General features: G+C 44.8%; 1 protein-coding gene across 1 annotated transcript; it reads left to right on the forward strand.

Moving 5' to 3' along the window:
* On the forward strand, positions 1-22,959 carry LOC115133087 (protein kinase C theta type-like). The gene is made up of 18 exons (XM_065021656.1): positions 1-110; positions 8,000-8,127; positions 9,455-9,922; positions 11,580-11,776; positions 12,213-12,273; positions 12,721-12,904; positions 14,422-14,453; positions 14,573-14,658; positions 15,330-15,459; positions 15,859-15,968; positions 16,173-16,305; positions 16,413-16,579; positions 19,023-19,196; positions 19,284-19,375; positions 19,529-19,730; positions 20,001-20,189; positions 21,679-21,807; positions 21,928-22,959. The coding sequence occupies exons 3-18, from the start codon at positions 9,805-9,807 to the stop codon at positions 22,084-22,086; spliced, it is 2,163 nt and encodes a 720-aa protein (XP_064877728.1). The 5' UTR covers positions 1-110; positions 8,000-8,127; positions 9,455-9,804; the 3' UTR covers positions 22,087-22,959.
* The last annotated feature ends 3,009 nt before the right edge of the window (positions 22,960-25,968 follow it).

A 25,968-nucleotide genomic window follows, 5' to 3' on the forward strand; every position in this document is an offset into this window, starting at 1 on the left:
AAGGCTACTTCGACACAGTTATTACAAAACTCTGAAGCAGCAAGATGAACATTAGCTTCAAATGAACCGCAACACCAAAGAAGTTGTGTTTTGTAGTTTGACTTTTAAAGGTAGGCATACATTTATTCCATTATACCTATTCCTCATTTGCATATTGACACATTTCCAGCCTGTAATAGAAGAACATTGTGTATTACTAGCTATGCCTATTTATTTGGATTTATTTGGGTATTTTGATAATTCCACTAGTCTGAAATATAGGCTACTGCATGAATTAAAATACTATTTCAATTTTAAATCCTGATTGGCATGCACTTATAACCTTCCCACCCAGGCACCAACTTGTCAGAGAATCAATATTCTCCTTTGAAAATACTCCATAGACTTCAAAAGGAGGTAGGCCTATAGTCAATGGTAGAGAAAGAGGAATGAAATATGAATGATATGCTGCATCGTATGTGTGTGGAGTAGAGTTGAGTAATAGGATTAGTAGCCTGCCATAGGCACTTATTTGCTGATATAATTGTCATGTTTCATGTATTCAGTGCTGTAAAACTTACTATGTTTCTAAATGTAAGCCAGGAATTAGTTAGGTAGTTGTACATATGGACAAAGCTCTCCTTGTTTTTACTTGTACTCTATTGATGTGATCACTCCATGTTATTATGAGGCACACCTCAAGGGTCAAAGCCACATTCTTAGAAAACAAGGGTTCCAAAAGGTTATTTGGCTGGCTGCCCCCATTGCATAACATTTTTCTTCAAATTCTTCAAATGGTTTTCCTATGGTTTTCCAGCCGCACAACCCTTTTAGGTTCTAGATAGCACCTTGTTGTAATTCCTTTTGTGGAAACAGAGGTCAATCACTTTGCTCTTATTTCCCATTTGGTCTCATAACACTCTACCCACCAGCCACTAGTTGAGTGCCTTGTCTAACCGTCACATGTTTGAGGACCTCTACAGATGTCACACACGTGTCCTTGTCAATTACAACAAAGGGAAGTTCTTCAAAGACTACACACACACACACAAAGACACACACCAACAAGCTCTCAACACTCTCACGTCAGAATTAGACGTTTATCCATGTTTCTCAAACATCAAATTTCAAAGTTGTTCCCAAAAATGTGTATGTGTTTAAGATTAAGTTTAAGTATTAACTCTGAATTTTTAAGGTTAGGATTAGGTTAAGGCATTAACTCTGATTGGTTGAGGTAAGGCTTAATGTTTGGGATAGGATTAAAACCAACATTTCAAGAACAATTTTCAACCTATCCACCATCCCTGTCCATAACACCCTAGCCAAAAAGAAACCTACTTGAAGGTAACAGCGCTAACTGTTGCCCCTAATGGACAGTTTCAACGTCATCTCCCAACGGCCTCAGACATGTATGGACATTGAATACTGTCTTACATCATGGGTGACCTGGCTGCGCACACGCACGCACGCACGCACACACGCACACACACACACACACACACACACACACACACACACACACACACACACACACACACACACACACACACACACACACACACACACACACACACACACACACACACACACACACACACACACACACACACACACACACACACACACACACACACACACACACACACACACACACACACACACACCTCTCTGATGGTGGAGCCTACAGAAGAAGGTTTGATGGGAGGCTCTTTGACCCTCATGAAAGGTCCACTAAAGGTTAAACTGAGGAAAAAGTTGTTCATATGGCGATGGTCATTGTGTTTGATCTCCCGACGGTGTGTGTGTGTGTGTGTGTGTGTGTGTGTGTGTGTGTGTGTGTGTGTGTGTGTGTGTGTGTGTGTGTGTGTGTGTGTGTGTGTGTGTGTGTGTGTGTGTGTGTGTGTGTGTGTGTGTGTGTGTGTGTGTGTTTGGAGGTCAGGATGAAAGAGATCGCTAGCCTTTCATGAGGGCTTGTGGGGAGACATGCCTACACACACACACTCACTACAGTAAGTTGAGTAGTTGAGGGATACAGTATTGAAAGAGTTCATCTTGTGTCAAACCTTTATGACCCTTAAGGTGTCCACAGAGCATCATAACCAACACATAACGATACAGAACATGAAGTGATTGTGTTTACAACAGAAATTACTGGGGTTGCTAATCTGATGTAAGAACCTCTGGGTGTAACAAGGACCACTGTTGTTGTTCCAGCATAAATACATGGGAATTAGGGCCACTTATAACAAGAGAGAGAGAGAGAGAGAGAGAGAGAGAGAGAGATTATTTTGGAGCTTGTGAGTGTAAAATTTACTGTTTACTTTTAATTGTTTATTTCACTTTCGTTTATCCATTTCAGTTGCTTTGGCAATAAAGCCCCTTGAATTGAATTGAATTGAATTGAATAGAGAGAGAGAGAGAGAGAGAGAGAGAGAGAGAGAGAGAGAGAGAGAATGTTTTTAGAATGAGATAAACACTCTAATCGAAAAATAATTCCAGACAAGTGATGAACAACAACTCTACTCATTCAGGCTATAAAAAAGTAACTTTGCACCAAGTTAAGAAGTTTTGACTAGCTAGCTAACGGTACCACCCTCACCCCTACTAGCCCCACCCAAAACGGCACATTTAAGAAGTTTTGACTAGCTAGCTAACGGTACCACCCTCACCCCTACTAGCCCCACCCAAAACGGCACATCCAGCACCTCTCTCCCACCATAGTGGAGGACACGCCCCAGGAGGAGAGCGACCCCCTCAGTGCAGAGCAGGCTCAGGCCCTCCTCACCCCCATGGCTGCCATGAGGGATGAGTTCACCAAACTGGAGGGGGAGGTGGTCCTGCTCAGGGAGAGCGTGAGCAAACAGCAACCAGACAACCACACCTTAGAGGAGCTCCTAACCAGGGTGCGGACAGAGCAGGACAGCAGCCTTGCAACACAACTGAAAGAGGTTCATCAAGAGAGAGATGGCTGATCTAACAAAGGAGGTGAAAGAGCTCCAAAAAGACAGGCAGAGCAGTAATAACGATCTGACCACACTAAGAGAGGAGCTGCAGGAGAGAAAGAGAACAGAGGACAGGCTGCAGGAGCAGCTAGATCACCACTCTATGACCTGCCCTCATACAGCAGAGGAGTCCAGCTCAACCAGCCAGGCTTCCCCAGCCTTGCCTGCTGCACCCCTCCTCCCCAGACCACTGACAGTGGCACCGGCACAGACCAGCCACACCCCAGATCCAACACCCACGAGACCCCCCTCTGTCCCTTCCAGTCCAGAAGAAACAGTGGCTGACATCGTCCTGTTGATGGACTCAAATGGGAAGTTTGTTCAGGAGAAGAAACTTTCCCCTCGACACTAAAGGAGAAAGGTGTGGTGCCCAACAACACAGAGTGCCATGGAGCTGCTTGATAAGGCCCATCTCGGGTCGCGAAGCCACATAATCATACACACCGGAAGCAACGACCTGCGTGCTCAGCAGGAGAGGGTGGCGACTTCACTACGGGGAGTGATTGAGAAGGCCTCCGCAATCTTCCCCAACTCAAGAATTGTGGTGTCAACCCTTCTATAGAGGAAGGACTTCCACCCTGCCACAATCCAAAGAATAAACGCCAGCCTCCCCCGGGACTGAGCCCTGCGACCCAATGTACACCTGGCCCACCATCCCACCCTCGATCTGGACTGTCTCTATGACCATGTTCACCTGTACAAGGAGACAGTCCCCATCCTTGCCAAGACTCTCAAGGACGTCGCTTTAAACCGCAGCCCGACCTCTCCACCCAGGAACAGCAAAGCAATCTCCACCCCGCCGAGATCACCGAGACAACACCCTGGACCAGCACCCTGAACCCCCCAGCCATGACCACAGCACCACCAACCTCAATGCCCACCACAGCCAGCGCAGCACAGACCACCCCAGCTCAGCTTTAGACCCACCCAGACGAGGCCTCCCAACCCCTTGCCCCCCCACCGCAGACCCACACTTGGAGGAGCCACAGCCCAGCAGGCAGAGCTACGCACAGGCTGTGAGAGGAGCAACTGGCCCAGGCCCCACCAACCAAATGAGTGACATTAAATAAATTCTGAGTCTGCTATGCTCACATGTGATAGGCCGAAGGTCACGGTAAGATGAGCACACTTCATCCACCCAAGTGGCATGACACAAATGCTATCTTAAATGATAAACAAATCACATTTGCATAATAATAGTTTATGTTAATTGAAAATCCTATTTTAATAGTTCTTGTTGGATTGTGAGTGTTTGTCTCATTTTTTGAAGGTAAAGAAAAAGAGTTATGAAATCTTTTTACGTTGCATGTTGGAATTTACAAGGATTGGAGTCCCCTGTTTTTGGGCTAAAGAGCAGAGACCCAGACTTCCTGAAAGAAATTGATGATATTGATATTGTAGAACTACAGGAAACATGGTTCAGAGGTGATGATTCCACTGGCTGTCCACTAGGATATAGGGAGATAATCATACCATCCACTAAATTAAAATGAATCAGACAGGGCAGAGACTCAGGGGGAATGCCAATATGGTATATTTAAATGTATAAATCTGAACTAATTAATTCAATCGAATTGATCAAAACAGGAGAATTCTTTATTTGGTTAAAAATCAACAAGGAGGCCTTCTTGACAGATAAAAACGTCTTCCTCTGTGCCACATACATTCCCCCCTCAGAGTCACCCTACTTCAATGACGAGAGTTTCTCCATTTCCTCCACATACATTCCCCCCTCAGTCACCCTACTTCAATGAAGAGAGTTTCTCCATTCTAGAGGGGGAAATTAGTCCCTTTCAGGCCCGAGGCAACGCACTGGTCTGTGTATACCTGAATGCTAGAACAGCAAAAGAACAAGACACTATTAACAGTCATGGGGATAAACACCTACCAGGAAGCAACAACCTTTCCCTCCCCACATACCCCCACAGAAACAACTATGACAAATTGAAAAACAAAAATGGAGTACAGCTCGTGAAGCTCTGTAGAACAATGGGTCTGTAGGCTGAACAAAAAAGGAACAGCACATTAGAAATCAGCTTGATGGAATTGAGGAATCCATAGAATCAAACCACTTCTGGGAGAATTGGAATAAATGAAACAAACGTCATCATGAGGAATTGGCTATCCAAAACAGGGATATGTGGAGAAATCACTTTGCAAAACTCTACAGCAATATAACAAAGAGCCCAGAACAAAAATATATACAAGAAAAATTACAAATCCTTGAATCAGCAGTCAAAGACTATCAGAATCCTGTGGATACCCCAATTACAGAAGAAGAATTATTGGAAAAACTATGCACTCTCCAACCCAAAAAGGCCTGTGGTGCTGATGGTATTTTAAATTAAATGATCAAATATACAAACCACAAATTCAAATTGGCTATACTCAAACTTTTCAACATTATCCTCACTGCAGGTATTTCCCCCGATATTTGGAACCAGGGATTGATCACACCAATCTATAAAAATTGAGACAAATTTGACCCAAATAATTACAGAGGAATTTGCATTAACAGCAACTTGGGGAAAATTCTTTGCGGTATTATAAATAGCAGACTACATCATTTCCTTGGCGAACACAACATCCTGAGCAGAAGCCAGATTTGATTTTAATTATCGTACAACAGACCACATTTACCCCCTCCAGGTAAACCAAAACAAAGGCCAAATCTACTCGTGTTTTGTAGATTTCAAGAAAGCATTTTATTACATTTGGCACAAACATATTTTTTTAAATAAACTAATAGAAAGTGGTATTGGAGGGAAAACATACAATGTCATTAAATCAATGTACACTATAAACAAATGTGAGGTTAAAATTGGCATCAAGCAAACAGACTTCTTCTCTCAGGGACGGGGAGTGAAACAGGGCTGCCCAATAAGTCCAACACTATTTAACATCTACATCGGCCTACTAGCCGCCACCGATCCCTTTTCCCTTTTCTGTTAGTTTAGTCTTCTTATGAGTTGCACCTGTTCCTATTTGTGTTTTCTTGATTTGCTTACCTAGCTTGTGAAGCCCGCCCTTGTTTGTGCAGGATTATATTTTGTTCACATCTTGTATTGGAGGTGTTATTGTGCTCCAGACCGTGTTACCCTGTGTTTTGGGTTGGTCAGTGTTTTCCACCCTGTGTTTTGGGTTGGTCAGTGTTTTCCACCCTGTGTTTTGGGTTGGTCAGTGTTTTCCACCCTGTGTTTTGGGTTGGTCAGTGTTTTCCACCCTGTGTTTTGGGTTGGTCAGTGTTTTCCTCCCTGTGTTTTGGGTTGGTCAGTGTTTTCCACCCTGTGTTTTGGGTTGGTCAGTGTTTTCCACCCTGTGTTTTGGGTTGGTCAGTGTGTTCAGACCTGTGTTTTGGGTTGGTCAGTGTTTTCCGCCCTGTGTTTTGGGTTGGTCAGTGTTTTCCACCCTGTGTTTGGGTTGGTCAGTGTTTTCAGCCCTGTGTTTTGGGCATGACCATTTTGTGCCGGAATAAAGTGCATTTCTCCGTGAACCCTCTGCTCTCTGCGCCTGATTCCTACCTTCCCCTCCTAGTCATCCGTGACACAAACATCCAATCGAAATACTGCATGCAGAGTTTTGCAAGACTGTATTGCAAGTGCAAATAAAAACTCTAAATAACGCAAGTAGAACAGAATTTGGCCAATACCCCCTCCTCATTCAAATAGAAAAAGAGTAATCGAATTTTACAACCATCTAAAAACAATTGACCCCAAAACATTCCATCACACAGCATTACAATTTCAAGAGATGAAACAAGAGAAAAGTCCTCTCAGCCAGCTGGTTCTGAGGCTCAGTTCACTAACCCAAACCAACCCCATAGAGCTTCAGGACAGCACTCAGCCAGCTGGTTCTGAGGCTCAGTTCACCAACCCAAACCAACCCCATAGAGCCTCAGGACAGCACTCAGAATATCTGGCCCAACCAAATCATCACAAAACAAAAATAAAAATATATCACCTATTGGAAAGACACCACAAAAAAATCTAAGTAAACTTCAATGCTATTTGGCTCTAAACAGACAGTACAAGGTGGCAGACTATCTGACCACTGTGACTGTTAGAAAACGGAGGAAAACACTGACTAGGCTATAGTCTGGCTATAGAGACCGATCGTGAGAGATAAACCTGGCTGCCCAGAGAGGACAGGCTGTGCTTACTCTGCTCCAGGGGAGAGGTACAGACAGAGCTGCATTTCCTATAAAAGATGAAGAAAAAATACAACAATTATTGGTTGAAAAGCTCAAATGTGCAGTTTTGGCAGCCAAAATATGTCCTCCTGCCACAACCTGAGGGACAGCCAGTGAAAAGTGCAATGTAATGTCAATAATATTTCCCATCTGGTTTTGTTTTGTCTTTCATACCATGTCAAGTGTCTTCTCAGTCATGTTGACACTGGTCCACTACCATTGATTTAATGTATTGTTGTTCTCATTAATATTGTTGTTGTAGTTGTTGTTAATGGTAATCCCATGTCCACTACTACTATTATTATTGCTGTTGGTCCCACCATTTATTTATTTATATATTTTTTTATATATATATTTTTTATATATATATATATATATATATATATATTTATATATATATTTATATATGTATACTTTGACAATGTAAGTAATAATGAACTTGCCATGCCAATTGAATTGAATTGAATTGAGAGAGAGAGCGAGAGCGAGAGAGAGAGAGAGAGACGGAGACAGAGACAGAGACAGACACAGAGACAGAGACAGAGACAGAGATATGAGAGAGATGATGGCTAATGAGAGAGATGTGGTGAGGAAGTTGTGTGGATAGATAGGGAAATGCTCATTAGAGTGGAACCGAACAACAATATGCCCTGAGGTGGTCCTCACCTAACGTTCTCTTACTGTTACAGAACAGCCAAAGCAGGTGAACTCTCCATGTTTTGATCGTGACTGAACATTTCCTAATCCAACAATCTCTCACACAGGCTCTCTAGTGTTACTTTAAGTCATGTTGGTACATTTCAGTGTTTTTCTCTCTCTTGTTTGTCAGAGAGAGAGAGAAAGACCCACCTGTGTGACTTCACAGAACAGCTCAGAAACAGGAAGTGTGGTTAACGAGTCAGACTACAGGAAGTCCCATCATGTTAACGAGAGCTTGGTGTAACATACAGAGAGGAGGTGGGTACTAAAGACAGCTACAAGGAGCTTGGTGGTGCAGAATCACAGTTTGGGAGGTATGGCTGTGTGTGTGTGTGTGTGTGTGTGTGTGTGTGTGTGTGTGTGTGTGTGTGTGTGTGTGTGTGTGTGTGTGTGTGTGTGTGTGTGTGTGTGTGTGTGTGTGTGTGTGTGTGTGTGTGTGTGTGTGTGTGTGTGTGTGTGTGTGTGTGTGTGTGTGTCAATGCTTGTTGATTATTGAGGATGAGCACTTTATATTGTTGTATGGTATTATAGATGTGTTCCTAATAGTTACCGAGAAAAGAAGAGCTTTGTATCTATCTTGTAGCACAGCTGAACTTTGTGTGTATATCAATAGTTGTGTTGATGCTTATGCACTCCTCAGCCGGAAGTGTCGTCACTTGCTCTGACTGGTTAGTCAGGAGGGCAGTCACGTGTGCTAGCAAGGCAGAGGTCCTAGGTTCGAGCCTCGGTGTGAGATGAATCAAGAAGAAGCAGGCAGCGTGATGTCCATTATACTTAGTTGTTGATCCTTCTCCACAAATCACAACTGTTAACAGTAATGGTGACATCACACACAACATTTGGCACTGTGTGTGTGTGTGTGTGTGTGTGTGTGTGTGTGTGTGTGTGTGTGTGTGTGTGTGTGTGTGTGTGTGCGAGCGAGCGGACACCTGCGTGGGTATGGGGGGTTTACGGGAGGTATGTTTGTGGGTGACCCAGGCCCGGGTTGGGCTGGAAGTTCTTCCCTACGTATTCCCGATCAGATCATTACACATCTATTAATAGGGCCTTCCCAGTCTCCTCTCTGACAACCTGGCCTCAAATATCACTCTGACGCTCAGTCTCTTTCTCCTCCATCAGCACTGCCACCTAGCTAACCACAGACAGCTCACTGGTGTTGGGAGCACCACAGTTTAGAGCTAGCTGGTAGCACCCGAGTTGTGCACTGACTGATACTCAGGGATTATACTGGACTCCAAGGTGCTTGGGGAAATAGGCTAGCTGAGGTTGACTAGCCCCTGGAAGTATAAGCTGTTTTGGATACCCAGAGAGTGCTGGTTTGATTGGTCTTTAGTGCTAAATATATGGTGTTTTGCTTTAGGTACTAAAAGGGCTGATTAGTTTGTTTGTAATGTAAACGAGGGGTACTGGTCTGTATTTGTTTGGTTTACAATGTACTGGTCTGGTGGAATTCATTATAGAGAATTGGTATAACTAATGCTGACTTGTGACTTTCTCATCCTTTCTCCCCCTCTCTCTCTCTCGCTCTCTCTTTCCCTCTCCCTTTCTCTCTCTTTCTCTCTCCCTCTCTCTCTTCCTTTCTCAGGGTGACGGACAGCTCTTATCAGTACCAGAGGAGCGAGGCGTCAAGGGCGGAACTGCCGCTGTGAGCCAAAGAGCCCTACTCTCCTCTCTCTCTCTCTCCCTCTCTCGCCAACCCATCTCTCATCTGGAGGAAAAGGCCAGTCAGCGCGAGGGGGACTGTGTCACAGAGGGGGCTGACATCCACACAAAGACCCCTCTCCCCAAGAGAAGGACTAACTGAAGCGCAACTCTTCACTGTGAGGATCGCTGTTTCCGTGGCGAGGGAGGTTCTCTGAAGGTTTTCTGGAGGTTGTATGACCATTGAGTTGAGGTTTTTGTCTGGAGGTCAGCGAGGGAGTGGTACCTGCAGCCATGTCTCCGTTCCTGCGTATCGGCTTCTCCAGCTTCGAGATGGACCCAGGTCTGGCCTACCATGAAGAGATGATCAACCCGTACTGTGCTGTCTACATGAAGGAGGCTATAGACACAGGTCAGTTGGAGCGTGTGTGTGTCTGTCTCAGAGAGATGTGATGGGGAAACATGGGAACCTCTATGATTTTCTTTAGGACTGTTGTGTCGCATGGGCTGCAAGTGAAGGAAGAAGTTGTGCCCAGTAAGCATGTCCCTGTTTACTTCATCTACAGTGTCTATGCATTAAAGAGGGCAGAAATATTTATAGACAGACATTTAATAGAACAGACCTTTCTTCTCCAGGGGTTCCATTAGTGTAAATGCCCTTATGATTCATGTTAGTATTACCTCTAAATAGCAGTACTTCAGAGTGCTGATGGACAGTTCTGTTTCCTTGCTGACTATATTTAACCGTTGCTAAAGATGACAGTTACAGGCTAAAAACAGAGAGACGTGGGGAGGAAAGAGGAGGGATCTACGTATTTTTTTCCCATTTCTTTCTCACTTCAACCACAGAGCTGTTCTGGTAGTTGGACAGAGATAGAGTGGTAAAGAAAGGTGTGTGTGTGTGTGTGTGTCTGCATGTGGATGTCTGCGTGTGTGTGTCTGTGTCTGTGTGTGTGTGTGTGTGTGTGTGTGTGTGTGCGTGCGTGCGTACGTGTGTGTGTGTGCGTGTGTGCGTGTGTGAGAGAGAGAGAGAGAGATGTGCGTGGGTGTATTAGCTCACAGGAAGACCTGTGTTATTCAGTTTCATTTCAAGTCAATTTGATTTCTGTACTGCTTTTTGCCATTCCATCAAAAGGCCCAGACGAAAGTAAATACAGTACAGTAGGATGTTTACCACTAATATTCCACTGTTGCTCTAGCTAGCCTACAAGCAGCTGCAAACTGATTGCATTCAGTTGTGCCAACAGAGCGATTGGAAATTAAACGGACCACCTTATTGAGGAGGAGAGTTCAAGGTCTGGAGTCAGAGTAGTTTAAGGGAGTTCTTACTACAAAGCTGTGACCGGCTCAGACTCGTTTCTTAACTCCACTGTGGCTAAAGCACCTAACAGAAAAATGACACCTCAGTCAAATGTCACCTAACCACTACAGAGAGAAAAACGAAGGAACGGATCGTGACTTGGGCTGACAGAAGCCTACTCAGAGCTGCGTGGGACTTCTAAAGCAAAACGTATCGCCTTCTCATGCCAAAGGCGGGTTGGAAACATGATGAAAAATATGAGCCGTCTGTCTGGGGAGAATTTGACAGTTTTCCCCCGTCAGAGGGAAATGATTTTCAGTATAGACAACAGCTGGTAGCGTTGTCGCTGTCCAGAGCAGACAGTGATAGAATTAGCATTCTATGGCAGGAACATGCATCTCTGGAAAGGAAGGCCTGTCAAATGACTAGTTAGAAAAAGGTTACATTTAAATGGCAGAAGGAAAATAGTTTGAAGTGAAAGTTATACATCACAGGAGGCTGCTGAGGGGAGGACGGCTCATAATGACGTCCCGGAACGGAGTTAAAGGTATGGCATCAAACACATGGAAACCAGCCAATACCACCAGCCTGTCCTCCCAAATGAAGATGCCACCAACCTCCTGTGGTAGAGACAGACCACTCTTTGCTCCTGGTCAGATCACATGTCAGGAAGAATGTAGGACCAATGACAGATGGACTAATGTTAAGATTCTCAACTGTTTCTACCTGTCTTTCTCCCCCCTTTACATACACACCCTGACCCCTCCAGAGAAGGGCCAGGTGTACAAGCAGAAGAAGCCCACCATGTACCCCCCCTGGAGCAGCACGTTTGATGCCCATGTCCACCGGGGGCGTGTCATGCACGTGGTGGTGAAGGATAAAGCCGAGCTAAAGTCTGAAGCCATCGTGCAGCTGGACACCCTGGCCTCACGCTGCAAAAAGGAGAACGGCAAGCTGGAGATCTGGGTAAGAAAACGGGGGGTCCACTGCCTTAGGGTTGGAGTGATGGGAATGTGTTGTGTCCACACAATTTGATATGGGGATATATCTGTCTCATTCTCTCTCTCTCTCTCTCTCTCTCTCTGTCTCTCTCTCTCCATCGCTCTCACTTTGTCTCTATCTATCTATTGAATTCTCTATCTATCTATCTATCTATCTATCTATCTATCTATCTATCTATCTATCTATCTATCTATCTCTCTCTCTCTCTCTCTCTCTCTCTATCCCTCTCCCTCTGTCTCTCTCTCTACAACTGTATGTCTCTCTCTCTGTCTCTCTCTCTACCTCTGTTTCTCTCTCTCTGTCTCTCTCTCTCTACCTCTGTCTCTCTCTCTCTCTCTCTCTCTCTCTCTCTCTCTCTCCTCTCTCTGTCTGTCTGTCTCTCTCTCTCTCTCTGTCTCAGGTGGAGCTGAAGCCACAGGGTCGTCTACTCATGGAGGCCAGATACTACTTGGAGAAGAGTGGTGAGGGATCGTATACGCAGATGTAATGTCTGCGTATGTCTGTTCCTACAACCATTCCAGAACCCCATCTTTTCCCCAGAGTCTCTGTCAGTGCCCTCTCTTATTGGGGTCTTATTAACATGCTCTGAAGGGTTATAAAGTCATGTTGTAACAGGCGAGAGGAAACCTCACCTTTACCCTTTCTCCCTCTATCTCTCTGTCATCACACACACACACACACATGCACGCACGCACGCACGCACGCACGCACGCACGCACGCACGCACGCACGCACGCACACACAGTCACTCACTCGCACGCACACAGACTGGCAGAGGGGCATTCCTATCATGCGTTCACAGAGGAGCGTGCAAATATGACTCGCATGTCTTTCTCTTCCACTGTCTTTTAACTGTGACAAGACTATGCGCTGTACATAACTTTCATGTGTGTGTGCCTGTCTCCCAGACGCCACAGGTTCAGGTGAGGGAGATGGATTTGGAGAGAGAGACAGGGATCCGGGAGTCTTTGCCCTCCACGCACGACGCGGAGCCATCAAACAGGCCAAGGTCCATGAGGTCAAATGTCACGAGTTCAGCGCCACTTTCTTCCCCCAGCCCACCTTCTGCTCCGTCTGTAAAGAGTTTGTCTGGTACGTCCACTGAGCCGAAACACTATACACGGACTATACCAAACATTAGGGACACCTTCCTGATTTTGAGTTGCACCTCCTTTTGCCCTCAGGACAGCAGAAAATCGTCAGGGCATGGACTATACAACCTGTAGAAAGTGTTCCACAGGGATGTTGGCCCATGTTGACTCCAATGCTGCCCATAGTTGTGTCAAGTTGACTGGATGTCCTTTGGGTGGTGGACCATTCTTGATACACGCGGGAAACTGTTGAGCGTGAAAAACATAGCAGCGTTGCAGTTCTCGGCACAAACCGGTGATCCTGGCAACTACTACCATACCTAATTTTTGTCTTGCCCATTCACTCTCTGAATGGCACACACACAATCCACGTCTCTATTGTCTCAAGGCTTAAAAATACTTCTTTATCCTGTCTCCTCTCCTTCATCTACACGGATTGAAGTGGATTTAACAGTTGACATCAATAAGGGATCGTAGCTTTTACCAGGATTCACCTGGTCACCTGGTCAGTCTATACACTACATTACCAAAAGTATGTTGGCACCTGAACATCTCATTCCAAAACAATGGGCATTAATATGGAGTTGGTCCCCCCTTTGGTGCCATGACAGCCTCCACTCTTCTGGGAAGGCTTTCCATTAGATGTTGGAACATTGCTTCCATTCAGCCACAAGAGCATTAGTGAGGTTGAGCACTGATGTTGGGCGATTAGGCACTGCTCGCAGTCGCCGTTCGAATTCATCCCAAAGGTGTTCGATGGGGTTGAAGTCAGGGCTCTGTGTAGGCCAGTCAAATTCTTCCACACCAATCTCAACGAACCATTTATGTATGGACCTCACTTTGTGCACGGGGCACTGTCATGCTGAAACAGGAAAGGGGCTTCCCCAAACTGTTGCCACAAAGTTGGAAGCACATAATTGTCTAGAATGTAGTTGTATGCTGTAGCGTTAAGATTTCCCTTCACTGGAACTAAGGGGCCTAGCACAAACTATGAAAAACAGCTACAGACCCTTATTCCTCCTCCACCAAACTTTACAGTTGGCACTATGCATTGGGGCAGGTAGCGTTCTCCTGGAATCCGCCAAACCCAAATTTGTCCGTCAGACTGCCAGAGAACACATTTACACTGCTCCAGAGTTCAATGGCGGCGAGCTCCCCCCGACCACTCCACCCGACACTTGGAATTGCGCGTGGTTATCTTAGGCTTGTGTGATGCTGCTCGGCCATGGAAACCCATTTCAAAACCTAGTACCTTTTCTGTCCTTACAGGATGCATATCACAACCTAACTTTATTAAACACCAAGTAACCCTTCTGTCTGTACAGGATGTATATCACAACTTAACTTTATTTAAAACCTCGTCAATTGGAGTGCGAATACTATATCGTAATGACATCATTCACATAGATCCTCTCTATTTTTCTATTTTTCACTACAGTATTTCTATTTAAACATCCTCCACATCATCCAGTGTTTGTTTCCTGATTCCTGTTCATGTTGTGTTTCTTTTCCCCACAGGGGTCTGAATAAGCAGGGTTATCAGTGTCGACGTGAGTATCTCGGCTCTCTCTCTCTCCCCTCATCTTCTATCTATTCCATATTCTATCCCTACACTCCTCCGTCCTCTCTCCTGTCTACACTCTCATCCCCCCCATCCTTGGTCTTTCAGAGTGCAACGCAGCCATCCACAAGAAATGCATTGACAAAATCATCGCCAAGTGCACTGGGTCGGCCATCAACAGCAAAGAGACCATGGTAGGCCTGTGCATTGTAGTCCGTTTCTGTACAACGATGACAATAAGTGACCGTGAGCATTTTGGAGCATCTTGGATTTGTCATTATATTTAGTTGCTCGGGTTCCCAATAATAATGTCAGTAAACTGTGATGTGTCCACTTTGTCCTGTTGTTTGTGACATGAGGAGCCTCAATGTAAACGACTGGAGGTCCCCTTAGATTGCATGCAGACAGACTGACATACAGTGTATCTGGGCTTCTGGTGACTGTGGTTTAGCTCATAGGTAACACACTTGTTTATTGTTGGTTAAAGTCAACCGCATGCACACTGACTGTAGCTTATTCTCTCTCACAGTACACACTGACTAACTCACACTCTCTCACAGTACACACTGACTAACTCACACTCTCACACAGTACACACTGACTAACTCACACTCTCTCACAGTACACACTGAGATAGTGGGTCGGTTCTTCGAAGCAGACAGCTCTGTGGTTACCGTACTCACTGTTTACCAGTACTCAGCGATCCTGGACAGAGAAAAAAATTACAGTTTTATCCCAGGGATTTTTACTTCCCTAAAACATCCAAAACAGTTGTTGCCTACTTCCTGTGTCATATTTCCATGGCAACAAAGGGTTGTAAGTGCGGCGTGTTCAGGTGACCGAGTGTGTTTGCTGTGTGTTGCAGATCCACAAGGAGCGCTTTAAGATCGACATGCCCCACAGGTTTAAGGTGTACAACTACAAGAGCCCCACGTTCTGTGAACACTGTGGCACGCTGCTGTGGGGGCTGGCCAAGCAGGGACTCAAGTGTGAGGGTGAGAGGAGAGTCCACATGAGGCTGCTGAGGGGAGGACGGCTCAGAGCAAACGGAATGGCATCAAATACATGGAAAACATGTGTATGATGTATTTGATACCATTCCACCGAATCCGCTCCAGCCACTATCACAAGCCCGTCCTCCCCAATTAAGGTGCCACCAACCTCCCGTGGAAGAGACCCTGATCACATTATAACATCACATCACTGTCATTACACAATCACATCATACCATTGCCAACTCAAATTATAACAGTGCCTTATCAAACCATTATATTTCACCGGACCTTTTCACATGATTCCCTATTACAGGAGCCCACATATCAAAATGTATTGATTTCATCGTCCCATTCCATCTGTGTCTGTATACTGTGTAACCATGTGTGTTGCCCATGCAGAGTGCAGTATGAACGTTCATCACAAGTGCCAGAAAAAGGTGGCCAACCTGTGTGGAGTCAACCAGAAACTGATGGCTGAAGCCCTGGCCACGATCGAGACTAAACAGCAGGTCAGAGTTCAGGGGTCGAGGGGTTAGGAAGTCAGTGCTCTCCGACAGATCCACAATAGCTCCAAAGTGCTTTGCATTAAAAAAGAAAATACAAAAATCTATGTTGATTGTATAAATAAGGAATCTACCCCTGCCCGTTATACAGATACTGTAGCATTGCGTTATGTTACTAATTATTACATGTGTCTTTGCATTTTCCTATAGGCCAGGGGCTCCAGAGAGAGTGAGATCTATAGTCGAGGCGGGCCGGGGGGTGTGGGCCAGGCAGGGGTGGTGCGGGAACCTTCAGGTTTAGTAGCAGGTCTCCCCCCGACCGCAGCCACCGCTGGGCGAAAAGGTAAGGAGGTCTCCTCAACCTGGTCATTCATGCAACTGTGTGGACTTTGTAGTCAACTTGAGACTTAATAGGACTAAATTACTATCTCCCCTTCTCCCCCCCTCCAGAGCAGCAGGGGATATCGTGGGACACCCCAGCGGAGGGGGACATGCCCGCCCCTGTGATGGAGGAGCCTGAGACGCTGTACGCCGTCCCCAGAAAAGAACACCTTCACAAGTTCACCCTGGACAACTTCATCCTACACAAGATGCTTGGCAAAGGCAGCTTCGGCAAGGTACCATAGAGAGGGAAACCACTGCACCTAGTGAGCCCTGGGGGTATACACTGTCTATCTGGGCTTAAGACATATCACCAACATGGGTCTAGTGTTTCTATAACAGACCATGAGTTTACAATGACGTTTAGATTTGAGTCATTTAGCAGACGCTCTTATCCAGGGCGAGTACATAGATTTTCTTTTTTTTCTGACGTGCTGGTCCCCCGTGGGAATTGAACCCACAACCAGTTTCTTAGTCCTTTGATACCTAGGACATTTATCAAGCCCAAGTCTTGTCTCAGTTTATGATGATATGTCTTGTGTACAAAACATTAGGTGGAGACAGGTTAAAGAAGGATTTTTAGCCTTGATACAATTGAGACATGGATTGTGTCTGTGTGCCATTCGGAGTGTGAATGGGCAAGAATAAAGATTGAAGTGCCTTTGAACGGGGCATGGTAGTGGGTGCCAGGCACACCGGTTTGAGTGTGTCAAGAACTGCAACGCTGCTGGGTTTTTCACGCTGTCACGTCTAATCAAGGTGGGTGGAATCAGGCGCAGAGAGCAGATAGCGATATAAAGTTTTATTCTCCGGTGAACAAAACAAACACGGTCAACCCAAACACACACAGGGTGAAATTATCCAACACAGGATAACAGACTAACCGGAGAATAAGAAACACAAAAACACTGATAGACTAAATGAATGACAACATAAACAATCCCGCACAAAACAAGGGCGGGACAACCTACATTATATACAGACACTAATTAACTAAACAACACACAGGTGAAACCAATCAGACAAAACCAACAGATACACTAAAAGGGATCGGTAGTGGCTAGTAGGACGGTGACGACGACCGCAGAGCACCACCCGAACGGGCAGGAGAGCCAACCTCGGCGGAAGTCGTGACACACGCTCAACAGTTTACCGTGTGTATCAAGAATGGTCCACCACCCAGAGGACATCCAGCCAACTTGACACAACCTGTGGGAAGCATTGGAGTCAACATGGGCCAGCATCCCTGTGGAACGCCTTTGACACGTTGTAGAGTTTCATTCCCCGACGAATTGAGGCTGTTCTGAGGGCAAAAAGTGGTGCAACTCAATATTAGGAAGGTGTTCTTAATGTTTGTTATACTCAGTGTATATTCTGTTATTATACTCAAGCCTGTGAGCCTGGGTCAGCATGACCTAAGCAGAAGTGTCTAGCAGGGGGAGAGGGCCTGCTTGCCATCTTCACCCTGCTTGTGGGAGTTTATTGTGATAGGAAGAGAGCCTATCCATGAGGAGCAACATAACCTTAATACTAATATAATGTTGGTGTTGTGATGATTATGTTTGGATCTGTAAACGTGTTGGTCAGAATGTTCCAGATCCGGAATGTACTAGAACTTCGCTAGAATGGACGCCGATAGGGTAGTGTTTTGGACACTGACTGGCCACTACCTGAGTGTTACCAATAATGTTTAGTCATAGTTAGGGTTACAAAGGGAAACCACCAGAATTTTGGAAATTTTCGGGATTTTATGGAATTTTCATCAAATGTAAAGTATATAAAATAATCAATTAAGACGATTTGAATAAACAAACTAGAATGACAGAGCTTTAAAACATTATCCTAAATATTACCCTTCAACTTAGTGAATACCATTGGTGTTGAATATGAGTGTTTCGGCATAATATATCCTTTACATTTTTACACACTTTTATTTATTTTACTCTGTCAATATGTTTTTATTAATGTGTTGGTGCCAAACTGTTGGCAATTGTGAAAAAAAGTAAATAGTTGGAAAAGTTGCAGAGTCAATTGGAAATCATGTCATTGTTGATTAGATGCTTTTTCCATGAATTAGGCTGTTTTCTCGTGAATCATACGGTCTATCCACAAGGTGATTTGATTTGATTTGATTTGATTTGAAACTCACAGACAATATGGACACAGATATAACGATAAAGAAGAAATAAATATTGTGAGTGAAAACATTTTAGAAAAATTATTCCGGTGTAAATGACCAAAATTACCATAGATTACCCTAGATTACCATAGATTACCAGCAAATGTACTTAGATAAATGAACGGTAGTTTTTCAAATCAAATTATATTTGTCTTGATTTGATTTGATTCTAAAAACTACCGTTAATTTATCTCAGTACATTTGCTGGTAATCTATGGTAATCTAGGGTAATCTATGGTGATTCTACTGGAATCATTTTTCTAAAATGTCATAGTCATAGGGATGTTATGAAACCGAAAAAATATAAAAGTGTGACGTGTGTTGCTTGGTCTTTGAACATGTTCTAGCCATGCTCTGTGTTCCTGGATCCAGTGGACTGAAGAGACTTCTCGATTGTACTTACACGTTGCCTGACGGATCCTTCACCTCCGTTTGACAAGCCCTGAATAGCAGAATACAGTGATTTCCTACATGTACGCATCCTCTGTGTGTGTTGCTAGGTGTTCTTGGCCGAGCTGAAGAGCAGCAGAGAGTTCTTTGCGGTGAAGGCTCTGAAGAAGGACGTGGTTCTGCTGGATGATGATGTGGAGTGTACCATGGTGGAGAGGAGAGTCCTCTCCCTGGCCTGGGAACATCCCTTCCTCACACACCTCCACTGCACCTTCCAGACCACGGTAACACACGCACACACGCACACTCAACACACACACACAAACAAACCACAGGTTTTTGTTGATATGACTGTGTTGTGTGTGTGACAGGAGAACCTGTTCTTTGTGATGGAGTATCTGAACGGAGGTGACCTCATGTTCCACATCCAGAACTGTCACAAGTTTGACGTGCAGAGATCTACGTAAGTTAACCCGTACACACTACCAGGCTGTCTACCACACACACACACACACACACACACACACACACACACACACACACACGCACACACACACCATTCTCTCCACCCAATCCCTCTCTCCTCACATCCCCTTTCTCCTCCCTCTGGCTGAAGGTTCTATGCTGCTGAGATTATCTGTGGGCTCCAGTTCCTCCACTCCAAAGGCATTGTCTATAGGGATCTGAAGCTGGACAACGTGTTGCTAGACTCAGAAGGCCATATAAAGATAGCAGACTTTGGGATGTGTAAGGAGAACATGGAGGGAGAAACGCGGACCTGCACCTTCTGTGGAACACCAGATTACATCGCCCCAGAGGTGACTGCATGCCCACCATCACTATAGGAATCTACACTCTTACTATCAGAATTGCAACCCTTAAAAGGTGTATAAGCAATAGAAATGTTCCCTTAGGGAAGTAATGTTTCTCACACTCAATTCTGATCTCATTGATTTGTATCATTAATCAATTACATACAAGCCTAATGTACTGTCTAATGTACTGGTTTTTAGATAAACATCATGAAGTGATGATGATGATGATGATGAAGAGACATCATGTTGAACTGAACGGTCATGGTTTTATAGATTCTGCTGGGGCAGAAGTACGGCAGCTCAGTGGACTGGTGGTCGTTCGGGGTCTTGCTGTACGAGATGCTGATTGGACAGTCTCCATTCCATGGTCGCGATGAGGAGGAACTGTTCCAGTCCATCAGGACAGATGACCCCTGTTACCCCCAATGGCTGGCCAAGGACGCACGAGACATCCTCATCAAGGTCTCACTTAATGCAACTACTTGGTCCACTCACTGCAATGCCACGACGAATGAACTACGGCAACGTTGTCCACTATGCACCAGATTACATACATCAACATGATTGACGGTCGGAATGGATGTGATCTGTACTGTGTGTGTCTGCGTGTGATTGGTTACCTTTCATGAGGGTGCTTTGATGTCTTTTTCCCATTGGAGTGGAGGTTGTGACCTAGGCGTTCTCTGTCCTGATGTGTGAGTGTGTGTGTGTGTTCTATAGGGTTGAGGTCAGGTTGAGGTCAGGGCTTTGTAATGGACACTCCAATACCTTGACTTTGTTGTTGTTAAGCCATTTTGCCACAACTTTGGAAGTATGCTTGGGGTCATTGTCCATTTAGAAGACCCATTTGCGACCAAGCTTTAACTTTCAAGACTGATGTCTTGAGATGTTGCGTCAATATATCCACTTCATTTTCCTCCCTCATGATGCCATCTATTTTGTAAAGTGCATCAGTCCATCCTGCAGCAAAGCACCTCCACAACATGATGCTGCCACCCCGTGTTTCACGGTTGGGATTGTGTTCTTCGGCTTGCAAGCCTCCCTCTTTTTCCTCCAAACATAACGATGGTCATTATGGCCAAACAGCTCTATTTTTGTTTCATCAGACGAGAGGACATTTCTCCAAAAAGTACGATCTTTGTCCTCATGTGCATGTGTAAACTGTAGTCTGGCTTTTTTATGGCGGTTTTGGAGCAGTGGCTTCTTCCTTGCTAAGAGGCCTTTCAGGTTATGTTGATATAGGACTCGTTTTACTGTGGATATAGATACTTTTGTACCTGTTTACTGCAGCATCTTCACAAGGTCATTTTCTGTTGTTCTGGGATTGATTTGCACTTTTCGCACCAAAGTACGTTCATCTCTAGGAGACAGAACACGTCTCCTTCCTGAGCAGTATGACGGTTGCATGGTGTTTATACTTATGTACTATTGTTTGTACAGATGAACGTAGTACCTTCAGGCATTTGGAAATCGCTCCCAAGGATGAACCAGGCTTGTGGTGGTCTACAATTTTTTTTCTGAGGTCTTGGGTGATTTCTTTTGATTTTCCCATGATGTCAAGCAAAGAGGCACTGAGTTTGAAGGTAGGCCTTGAAATACATCCACAGGTACACCTCCAATTGACTCCAATTATGTCAATTAGCCTATCAGAAGCTTCTAAAGGTATGACATAATTTTCTGGAATTTTCCAAGCTGTTTAAAGGCACAGTCAACTTCGTGTATGTAAACTTCTGACCCACTGGAATTGTGATACAGTGAATAATAAGTGAAATAATCTGTCTGTAAACAATTGTTGGAAAACTTACTTGTGTCATGCACACAGTAGATGTCCCAACCGACTATAGTTTGTTGACAAGAAATATGTGGAGTGGTTGAAAATCGAGTTTTAAAGACTCCAACGTAAGTGTATGTAAACTTCCGACTTCAACTTTATGGTGTGCTTGTTTTATAGCTGTTTGTGAGGGAGCCGGAGAGGAGGCTGGGTGTGAAGGGGAACATCCGTCAACACTCCTTCTTCAAAGACACAGACTGGAACGCTCTGGAGAAACGAGAGGTGGCGCCGCCCTTCAGGCCAACTGTGGTACGTACATCCTCAGACTGCGAGTGTGTGTGTTTGTTTAAGTCTGCATTTGTATGCATGTGTGTGTGCTCGCTGTGTGGGTGTGCGTTGTAACCTCTCCCCTCTCTCCTGTCCATGCAGAAATCCCCCAGTGACGTCAGTAACTTTGACAAGGAGTTTATCAATGAGAAACCCTGGTTGTCGTGTGCAGATCGTACCCTCATGAACAGTGTGGACCAAACCATGTTTAACAACTTCTCCTTCGTCAACCCAGCTGTGGGCCACATCAAAGGCCCCTGACCTGTGATAACCTTACAACAACCTACCAGCAACATATTCACAATCCATCAACAACCCACTGTACCAGCAACATATTCACAAACCATCTATTACCTTCGGACAACCTATTCACAACGCATCAATTACTCATTACGACAACACATCGCAGACAGGAGTCAAGGACACTTACCTAACAGATCAATAACATATCCACAACCAGTCAATAACACCTCAGCTCTTTTATACAGCCAAGGTGTACAGCAGTGGAGGCTGCTGAGGGGAGGACGGCTCATAATAATGGCCGGGAACGACGCAGATGGAATGGCACACGGAAACCATGTGTTTGATGTATTTGATACCATTCCATTCCAGTCATTACCACGAGCCCATCCTCCCCAATTACGGTGCCACCAACCTCCTGTGGTGTACAGACTACTTTAGGAGTCACTACCCGATTTCCCAGATTGTGTGGAATACTGAGAATGTTGTATTGTACTCATAACCTGTTATTCAATAGTGTCTGTTTTATCCCTGCACATAAGTGTCTGTTCAATCTACTTTAACCATTTACTGAGACATTTTCTATTTAATTCTGAGTGTATCTGTAGTTTTATTCAAAAGAGCCACGGTTAGGCAGTTAGCTTAGTATATTAAAATGTGTTGTTTTTCCATTGGTATTGCTCAGATCCAGGTAGATTGTCACACTATCGGACGGTGGAGTGGTTGGTTTCAATGTACATGGATAAATGAATGGTTTATGTTTACATGATACTGTGCTTTATAATTGCACTTCAGAAGCATGTGATCGCTGTGACTAAGTTATTATAGATGCCTAGATTCAGCAGTAATTATATTTGTTTTTTATCCTGTACATTAAAATAGGACTTTTGTAAACACATGTCCCATTACGTATTTGCATTCAAGCATCAGTGTATGTCACAGAGATCGAGGAGAATTTAGTTGAAACCCTAAAAGCGCTATCTTCCTGCCTCTCTCTCCCACTCTTTCCTTCCTGTGCCTCGCCCTCTCAGAGACTGACAAGCAGGTCAGAGTTACTATTGCTCTTTCTATCTGCAACAGGGATCCTGGTGTTACACTGTGATATAATGTACTATCATCTCACTAGCTATAAAGGTCATTTATGATTCATCTGTGATTAGATACAGTACTTCCTTTGATAGATAGATACAGTGCCACAACAGTTCTGTGCATTCACCGGGCAGATCAGTAGCAGTGCCTTTTCTCTCCAGTGGAGGGCAGCATAGTGGTAGACTGATTCATTAATTCACTCACCCACCTGTAGCCTACTGTCTATGCATATTTGGCTCTATCCTCCCTCCCTTGCTTTTTTCCTCCCTCCCTCCCTTCCTTCCTACCCTCCCTCCCTAATGTTTGTTCCTCATTCCGACAAATCTCTCTCTGCCTCACCCTGCCGCCCCACCATCCCTCTCCCCAGCGCTGTGGTACCCTGGGACAGACAGACTAATCTGAGAGCGAGCGATCCGTCACTGACCCATAATCCACTTAGACACAGCAGCAAACTATTTCCTGCCACTGGCCAAGGTACAGTCGCCACTTGACAACCATGTCACACCAACAACGGTTGAGATGGGTATGGCAAGCATTTTAATGTAGAACAGAAGCTGGACTATAAATGTAGATTTGAAATGTTTAGAAAGGTCTTTGAAATAGTTTGTTAAGATACTGTTTTTATAAAGGTGATCAAACTGTCTGTATCTTCTGGTACAGTGTTTCACAAACCTCTCCTGGAGTACCCACAGCCTGTCCACGTATTTGACGAATTCCATAACTAACACAGCTGATTTAACTAATGAGGGGTCTGATGATTAGGTGACCATTTGAATCAGCTGTGTTAGTTCTGAAATACTTTAATGAAGTGGACTGGCTGGGACTACTCGAGGAGAGGTTTGGGCTAGAGGAGACCATTTGACTGCGTTCACTGATAATTAAATCAACACATATGCATTTACACCCAGTAACCACCGGAGGGCAGTGAACTACCACATATCCCCTCATTTCCTTACAGGAAACCCACAAGTCATGCGGATGCTGTGACTCAGTAAGTGACTCATAGCTGAAATGTTTTGAATGTTTGATGTTATAAGTGGACAGGACTACTGGCTTTCACTGTCTGACGTCATGTATGTCATCTATAAATATGGAGTTATGAAAGTGGACGCCATTATGAATTATGTATTATTTTGAAGGCATAATGGATTGAGTGTCCTATATCTATAATGTGACTGCCAGTCAGACAGAACGTTTACTGTCTCATCACCACACAGGTCAATGCTCATCTCTATACATCTGTGCGCACACACACACACACACACACACACACACACACACACACACACACACACACACACACACACACACACACACACACACACACGCGCGCGCGCACAGCGTTTCACTACACACGCATTAACATCTGCTAACCATGTCTATGTGACCAATTAAATTTGATTTGATTTGACACGTGCAGGTGGACTCTCACCTCTAGACAGGTGACACTGTCTGTCTGACAGTCTGTCCGTCTGCCTGAGTGACAGTCTTTTATCTTATCTAAGGTAACCTCATGTGCACCTGCGTTATGCCAACAGAATAGATAGTCACATACGACAGCGTCGTTGTGGCAATATAATCTGACGTACATGAGATGGTCACGGCCTATATAAAGCAGGGAATGTCTATAAATCGGCAGTGAATCAGACCCCACCAGAAGATACATGAGTTAAGTAGCAGTGGACCGTGCCGATCTGACTGAATGTGTGAGTTCTGACTCATTCCCAGACTTACTGTAAACACAGACAGGTCTGCTGACTGGACATTTACAGCTAATGGAAGTTAATAATTCAACATACACACCTCAACCACACGCACGCACGCACACACACACACACACACACACACACACACACACACACACACACACACACACACACACACGTGCTAAACATTGAGCCATTTAAAACTGGATTCCCCTGGTTTACCATTGGAGCTCCTTGAGTGTGTGTGTGTTCATGTTGTAAACAATGATTGTGCTCTGCTCTCTACGACCTGTTGACCTCCCAGAATGTAAGGCGCTTTAGTGTTACCTAACTTTACTCTTTTTACCACGTGTGACACAGGTGTGACACAGGTGTTCTGAAATGCACCCCTACCGTCACCAGTTAACTCTGGTATGTGTTAGTTCCTGTCAACCTAAGGAGTTGTGTCAGAGATCAAGGCCAGCTTCCTGGGGCAGTAAGGGAGCTAATGGGTTAGGGCAGGTATAGGCAGTCGTGACATCTCCATAGGCCTTCTCTTACACTCACACAGGTGGGATTAATGCTTAGCTAGTTAGCATGACAGGAACTGAGGAAGAGGTATTGTGTAGTTAGGAGTTACATGAGTCAGGGTTACTTGGTGGGGGAGACATTTAGAGTCAAGATAAAATGACAGAAGAGAGAGGTGGCACGAACACAGACCCCAAGGGCTAAATGAGAGAGAGAGAGAGACAGATTTCACGACACTGTCATGAGATGGGTTTGCAAACATGTTTGATCACACACACACACACACACACACGAGTACAGGCAGAGGACCTGATATTCTGGGATGATGTAACTTGAGTCCATACGGTAGTAATCAGGATGTTTGAGAATGTGATGTAACTTCAGGACATCAGCATTGTCTAAATCCCCTCTACTCTAGCTAACACAGCCTCATGGGAACATGGTGAAACAGCACTGCCAACAACACTGAGGGAATAGTCAGAAATTCGGCAAGACCTCAGAAAACACACACACACACACACACACACACACACACACACACACACACACACGCATCAGCGCGCACACGCACTGGCGTCAAATCAAATGAAATTGTATTTGT

This window comes from Oncorhynchus nerka, linkage group LG8 (assembly GCF_034236695.1).
Source record: "Oncorhynchus nerka isolate Pitt River linkage group LG8, Oner_Uvic_2.0, whole genome shotgun sequence".
In the NCBI taxonomy this organism is placed as follows: Eukaryota; Metazoa; Chordata; class Actinopteri; order Salmoniformes; family Salmonidae; genus Oncorhynchus; species Oncorhynchus nerka.

What these genes read in the sequence shown, in the direction of transcription:
- LOC115133087 (XM_065021656.1), top strand. Translation starts at nt 9,805, where the DNA reads ATGTCTCCGTTCCTGCGTATCGGCTTCTCCAGCTTCGAGATGGACCCA. An exon ending in GAAGGAGGCTATAGACACAG is followed by an intron (nt 9,923 to 11,579) that starts GTCAGTTGGAGC and finishes TGACCCCTCCAG; the next exon opens with AGAAGGGCCAGGTGTACAAG. An exon ending in ACTGCACCTTCCAGACCACG is followed by an intron (nt 19,197 to 19,283) that starts GTAACACACGCA and finishes TGTGTGTGACAG; the next exon opens with GAGAACCTGTTCTTTGTGAT.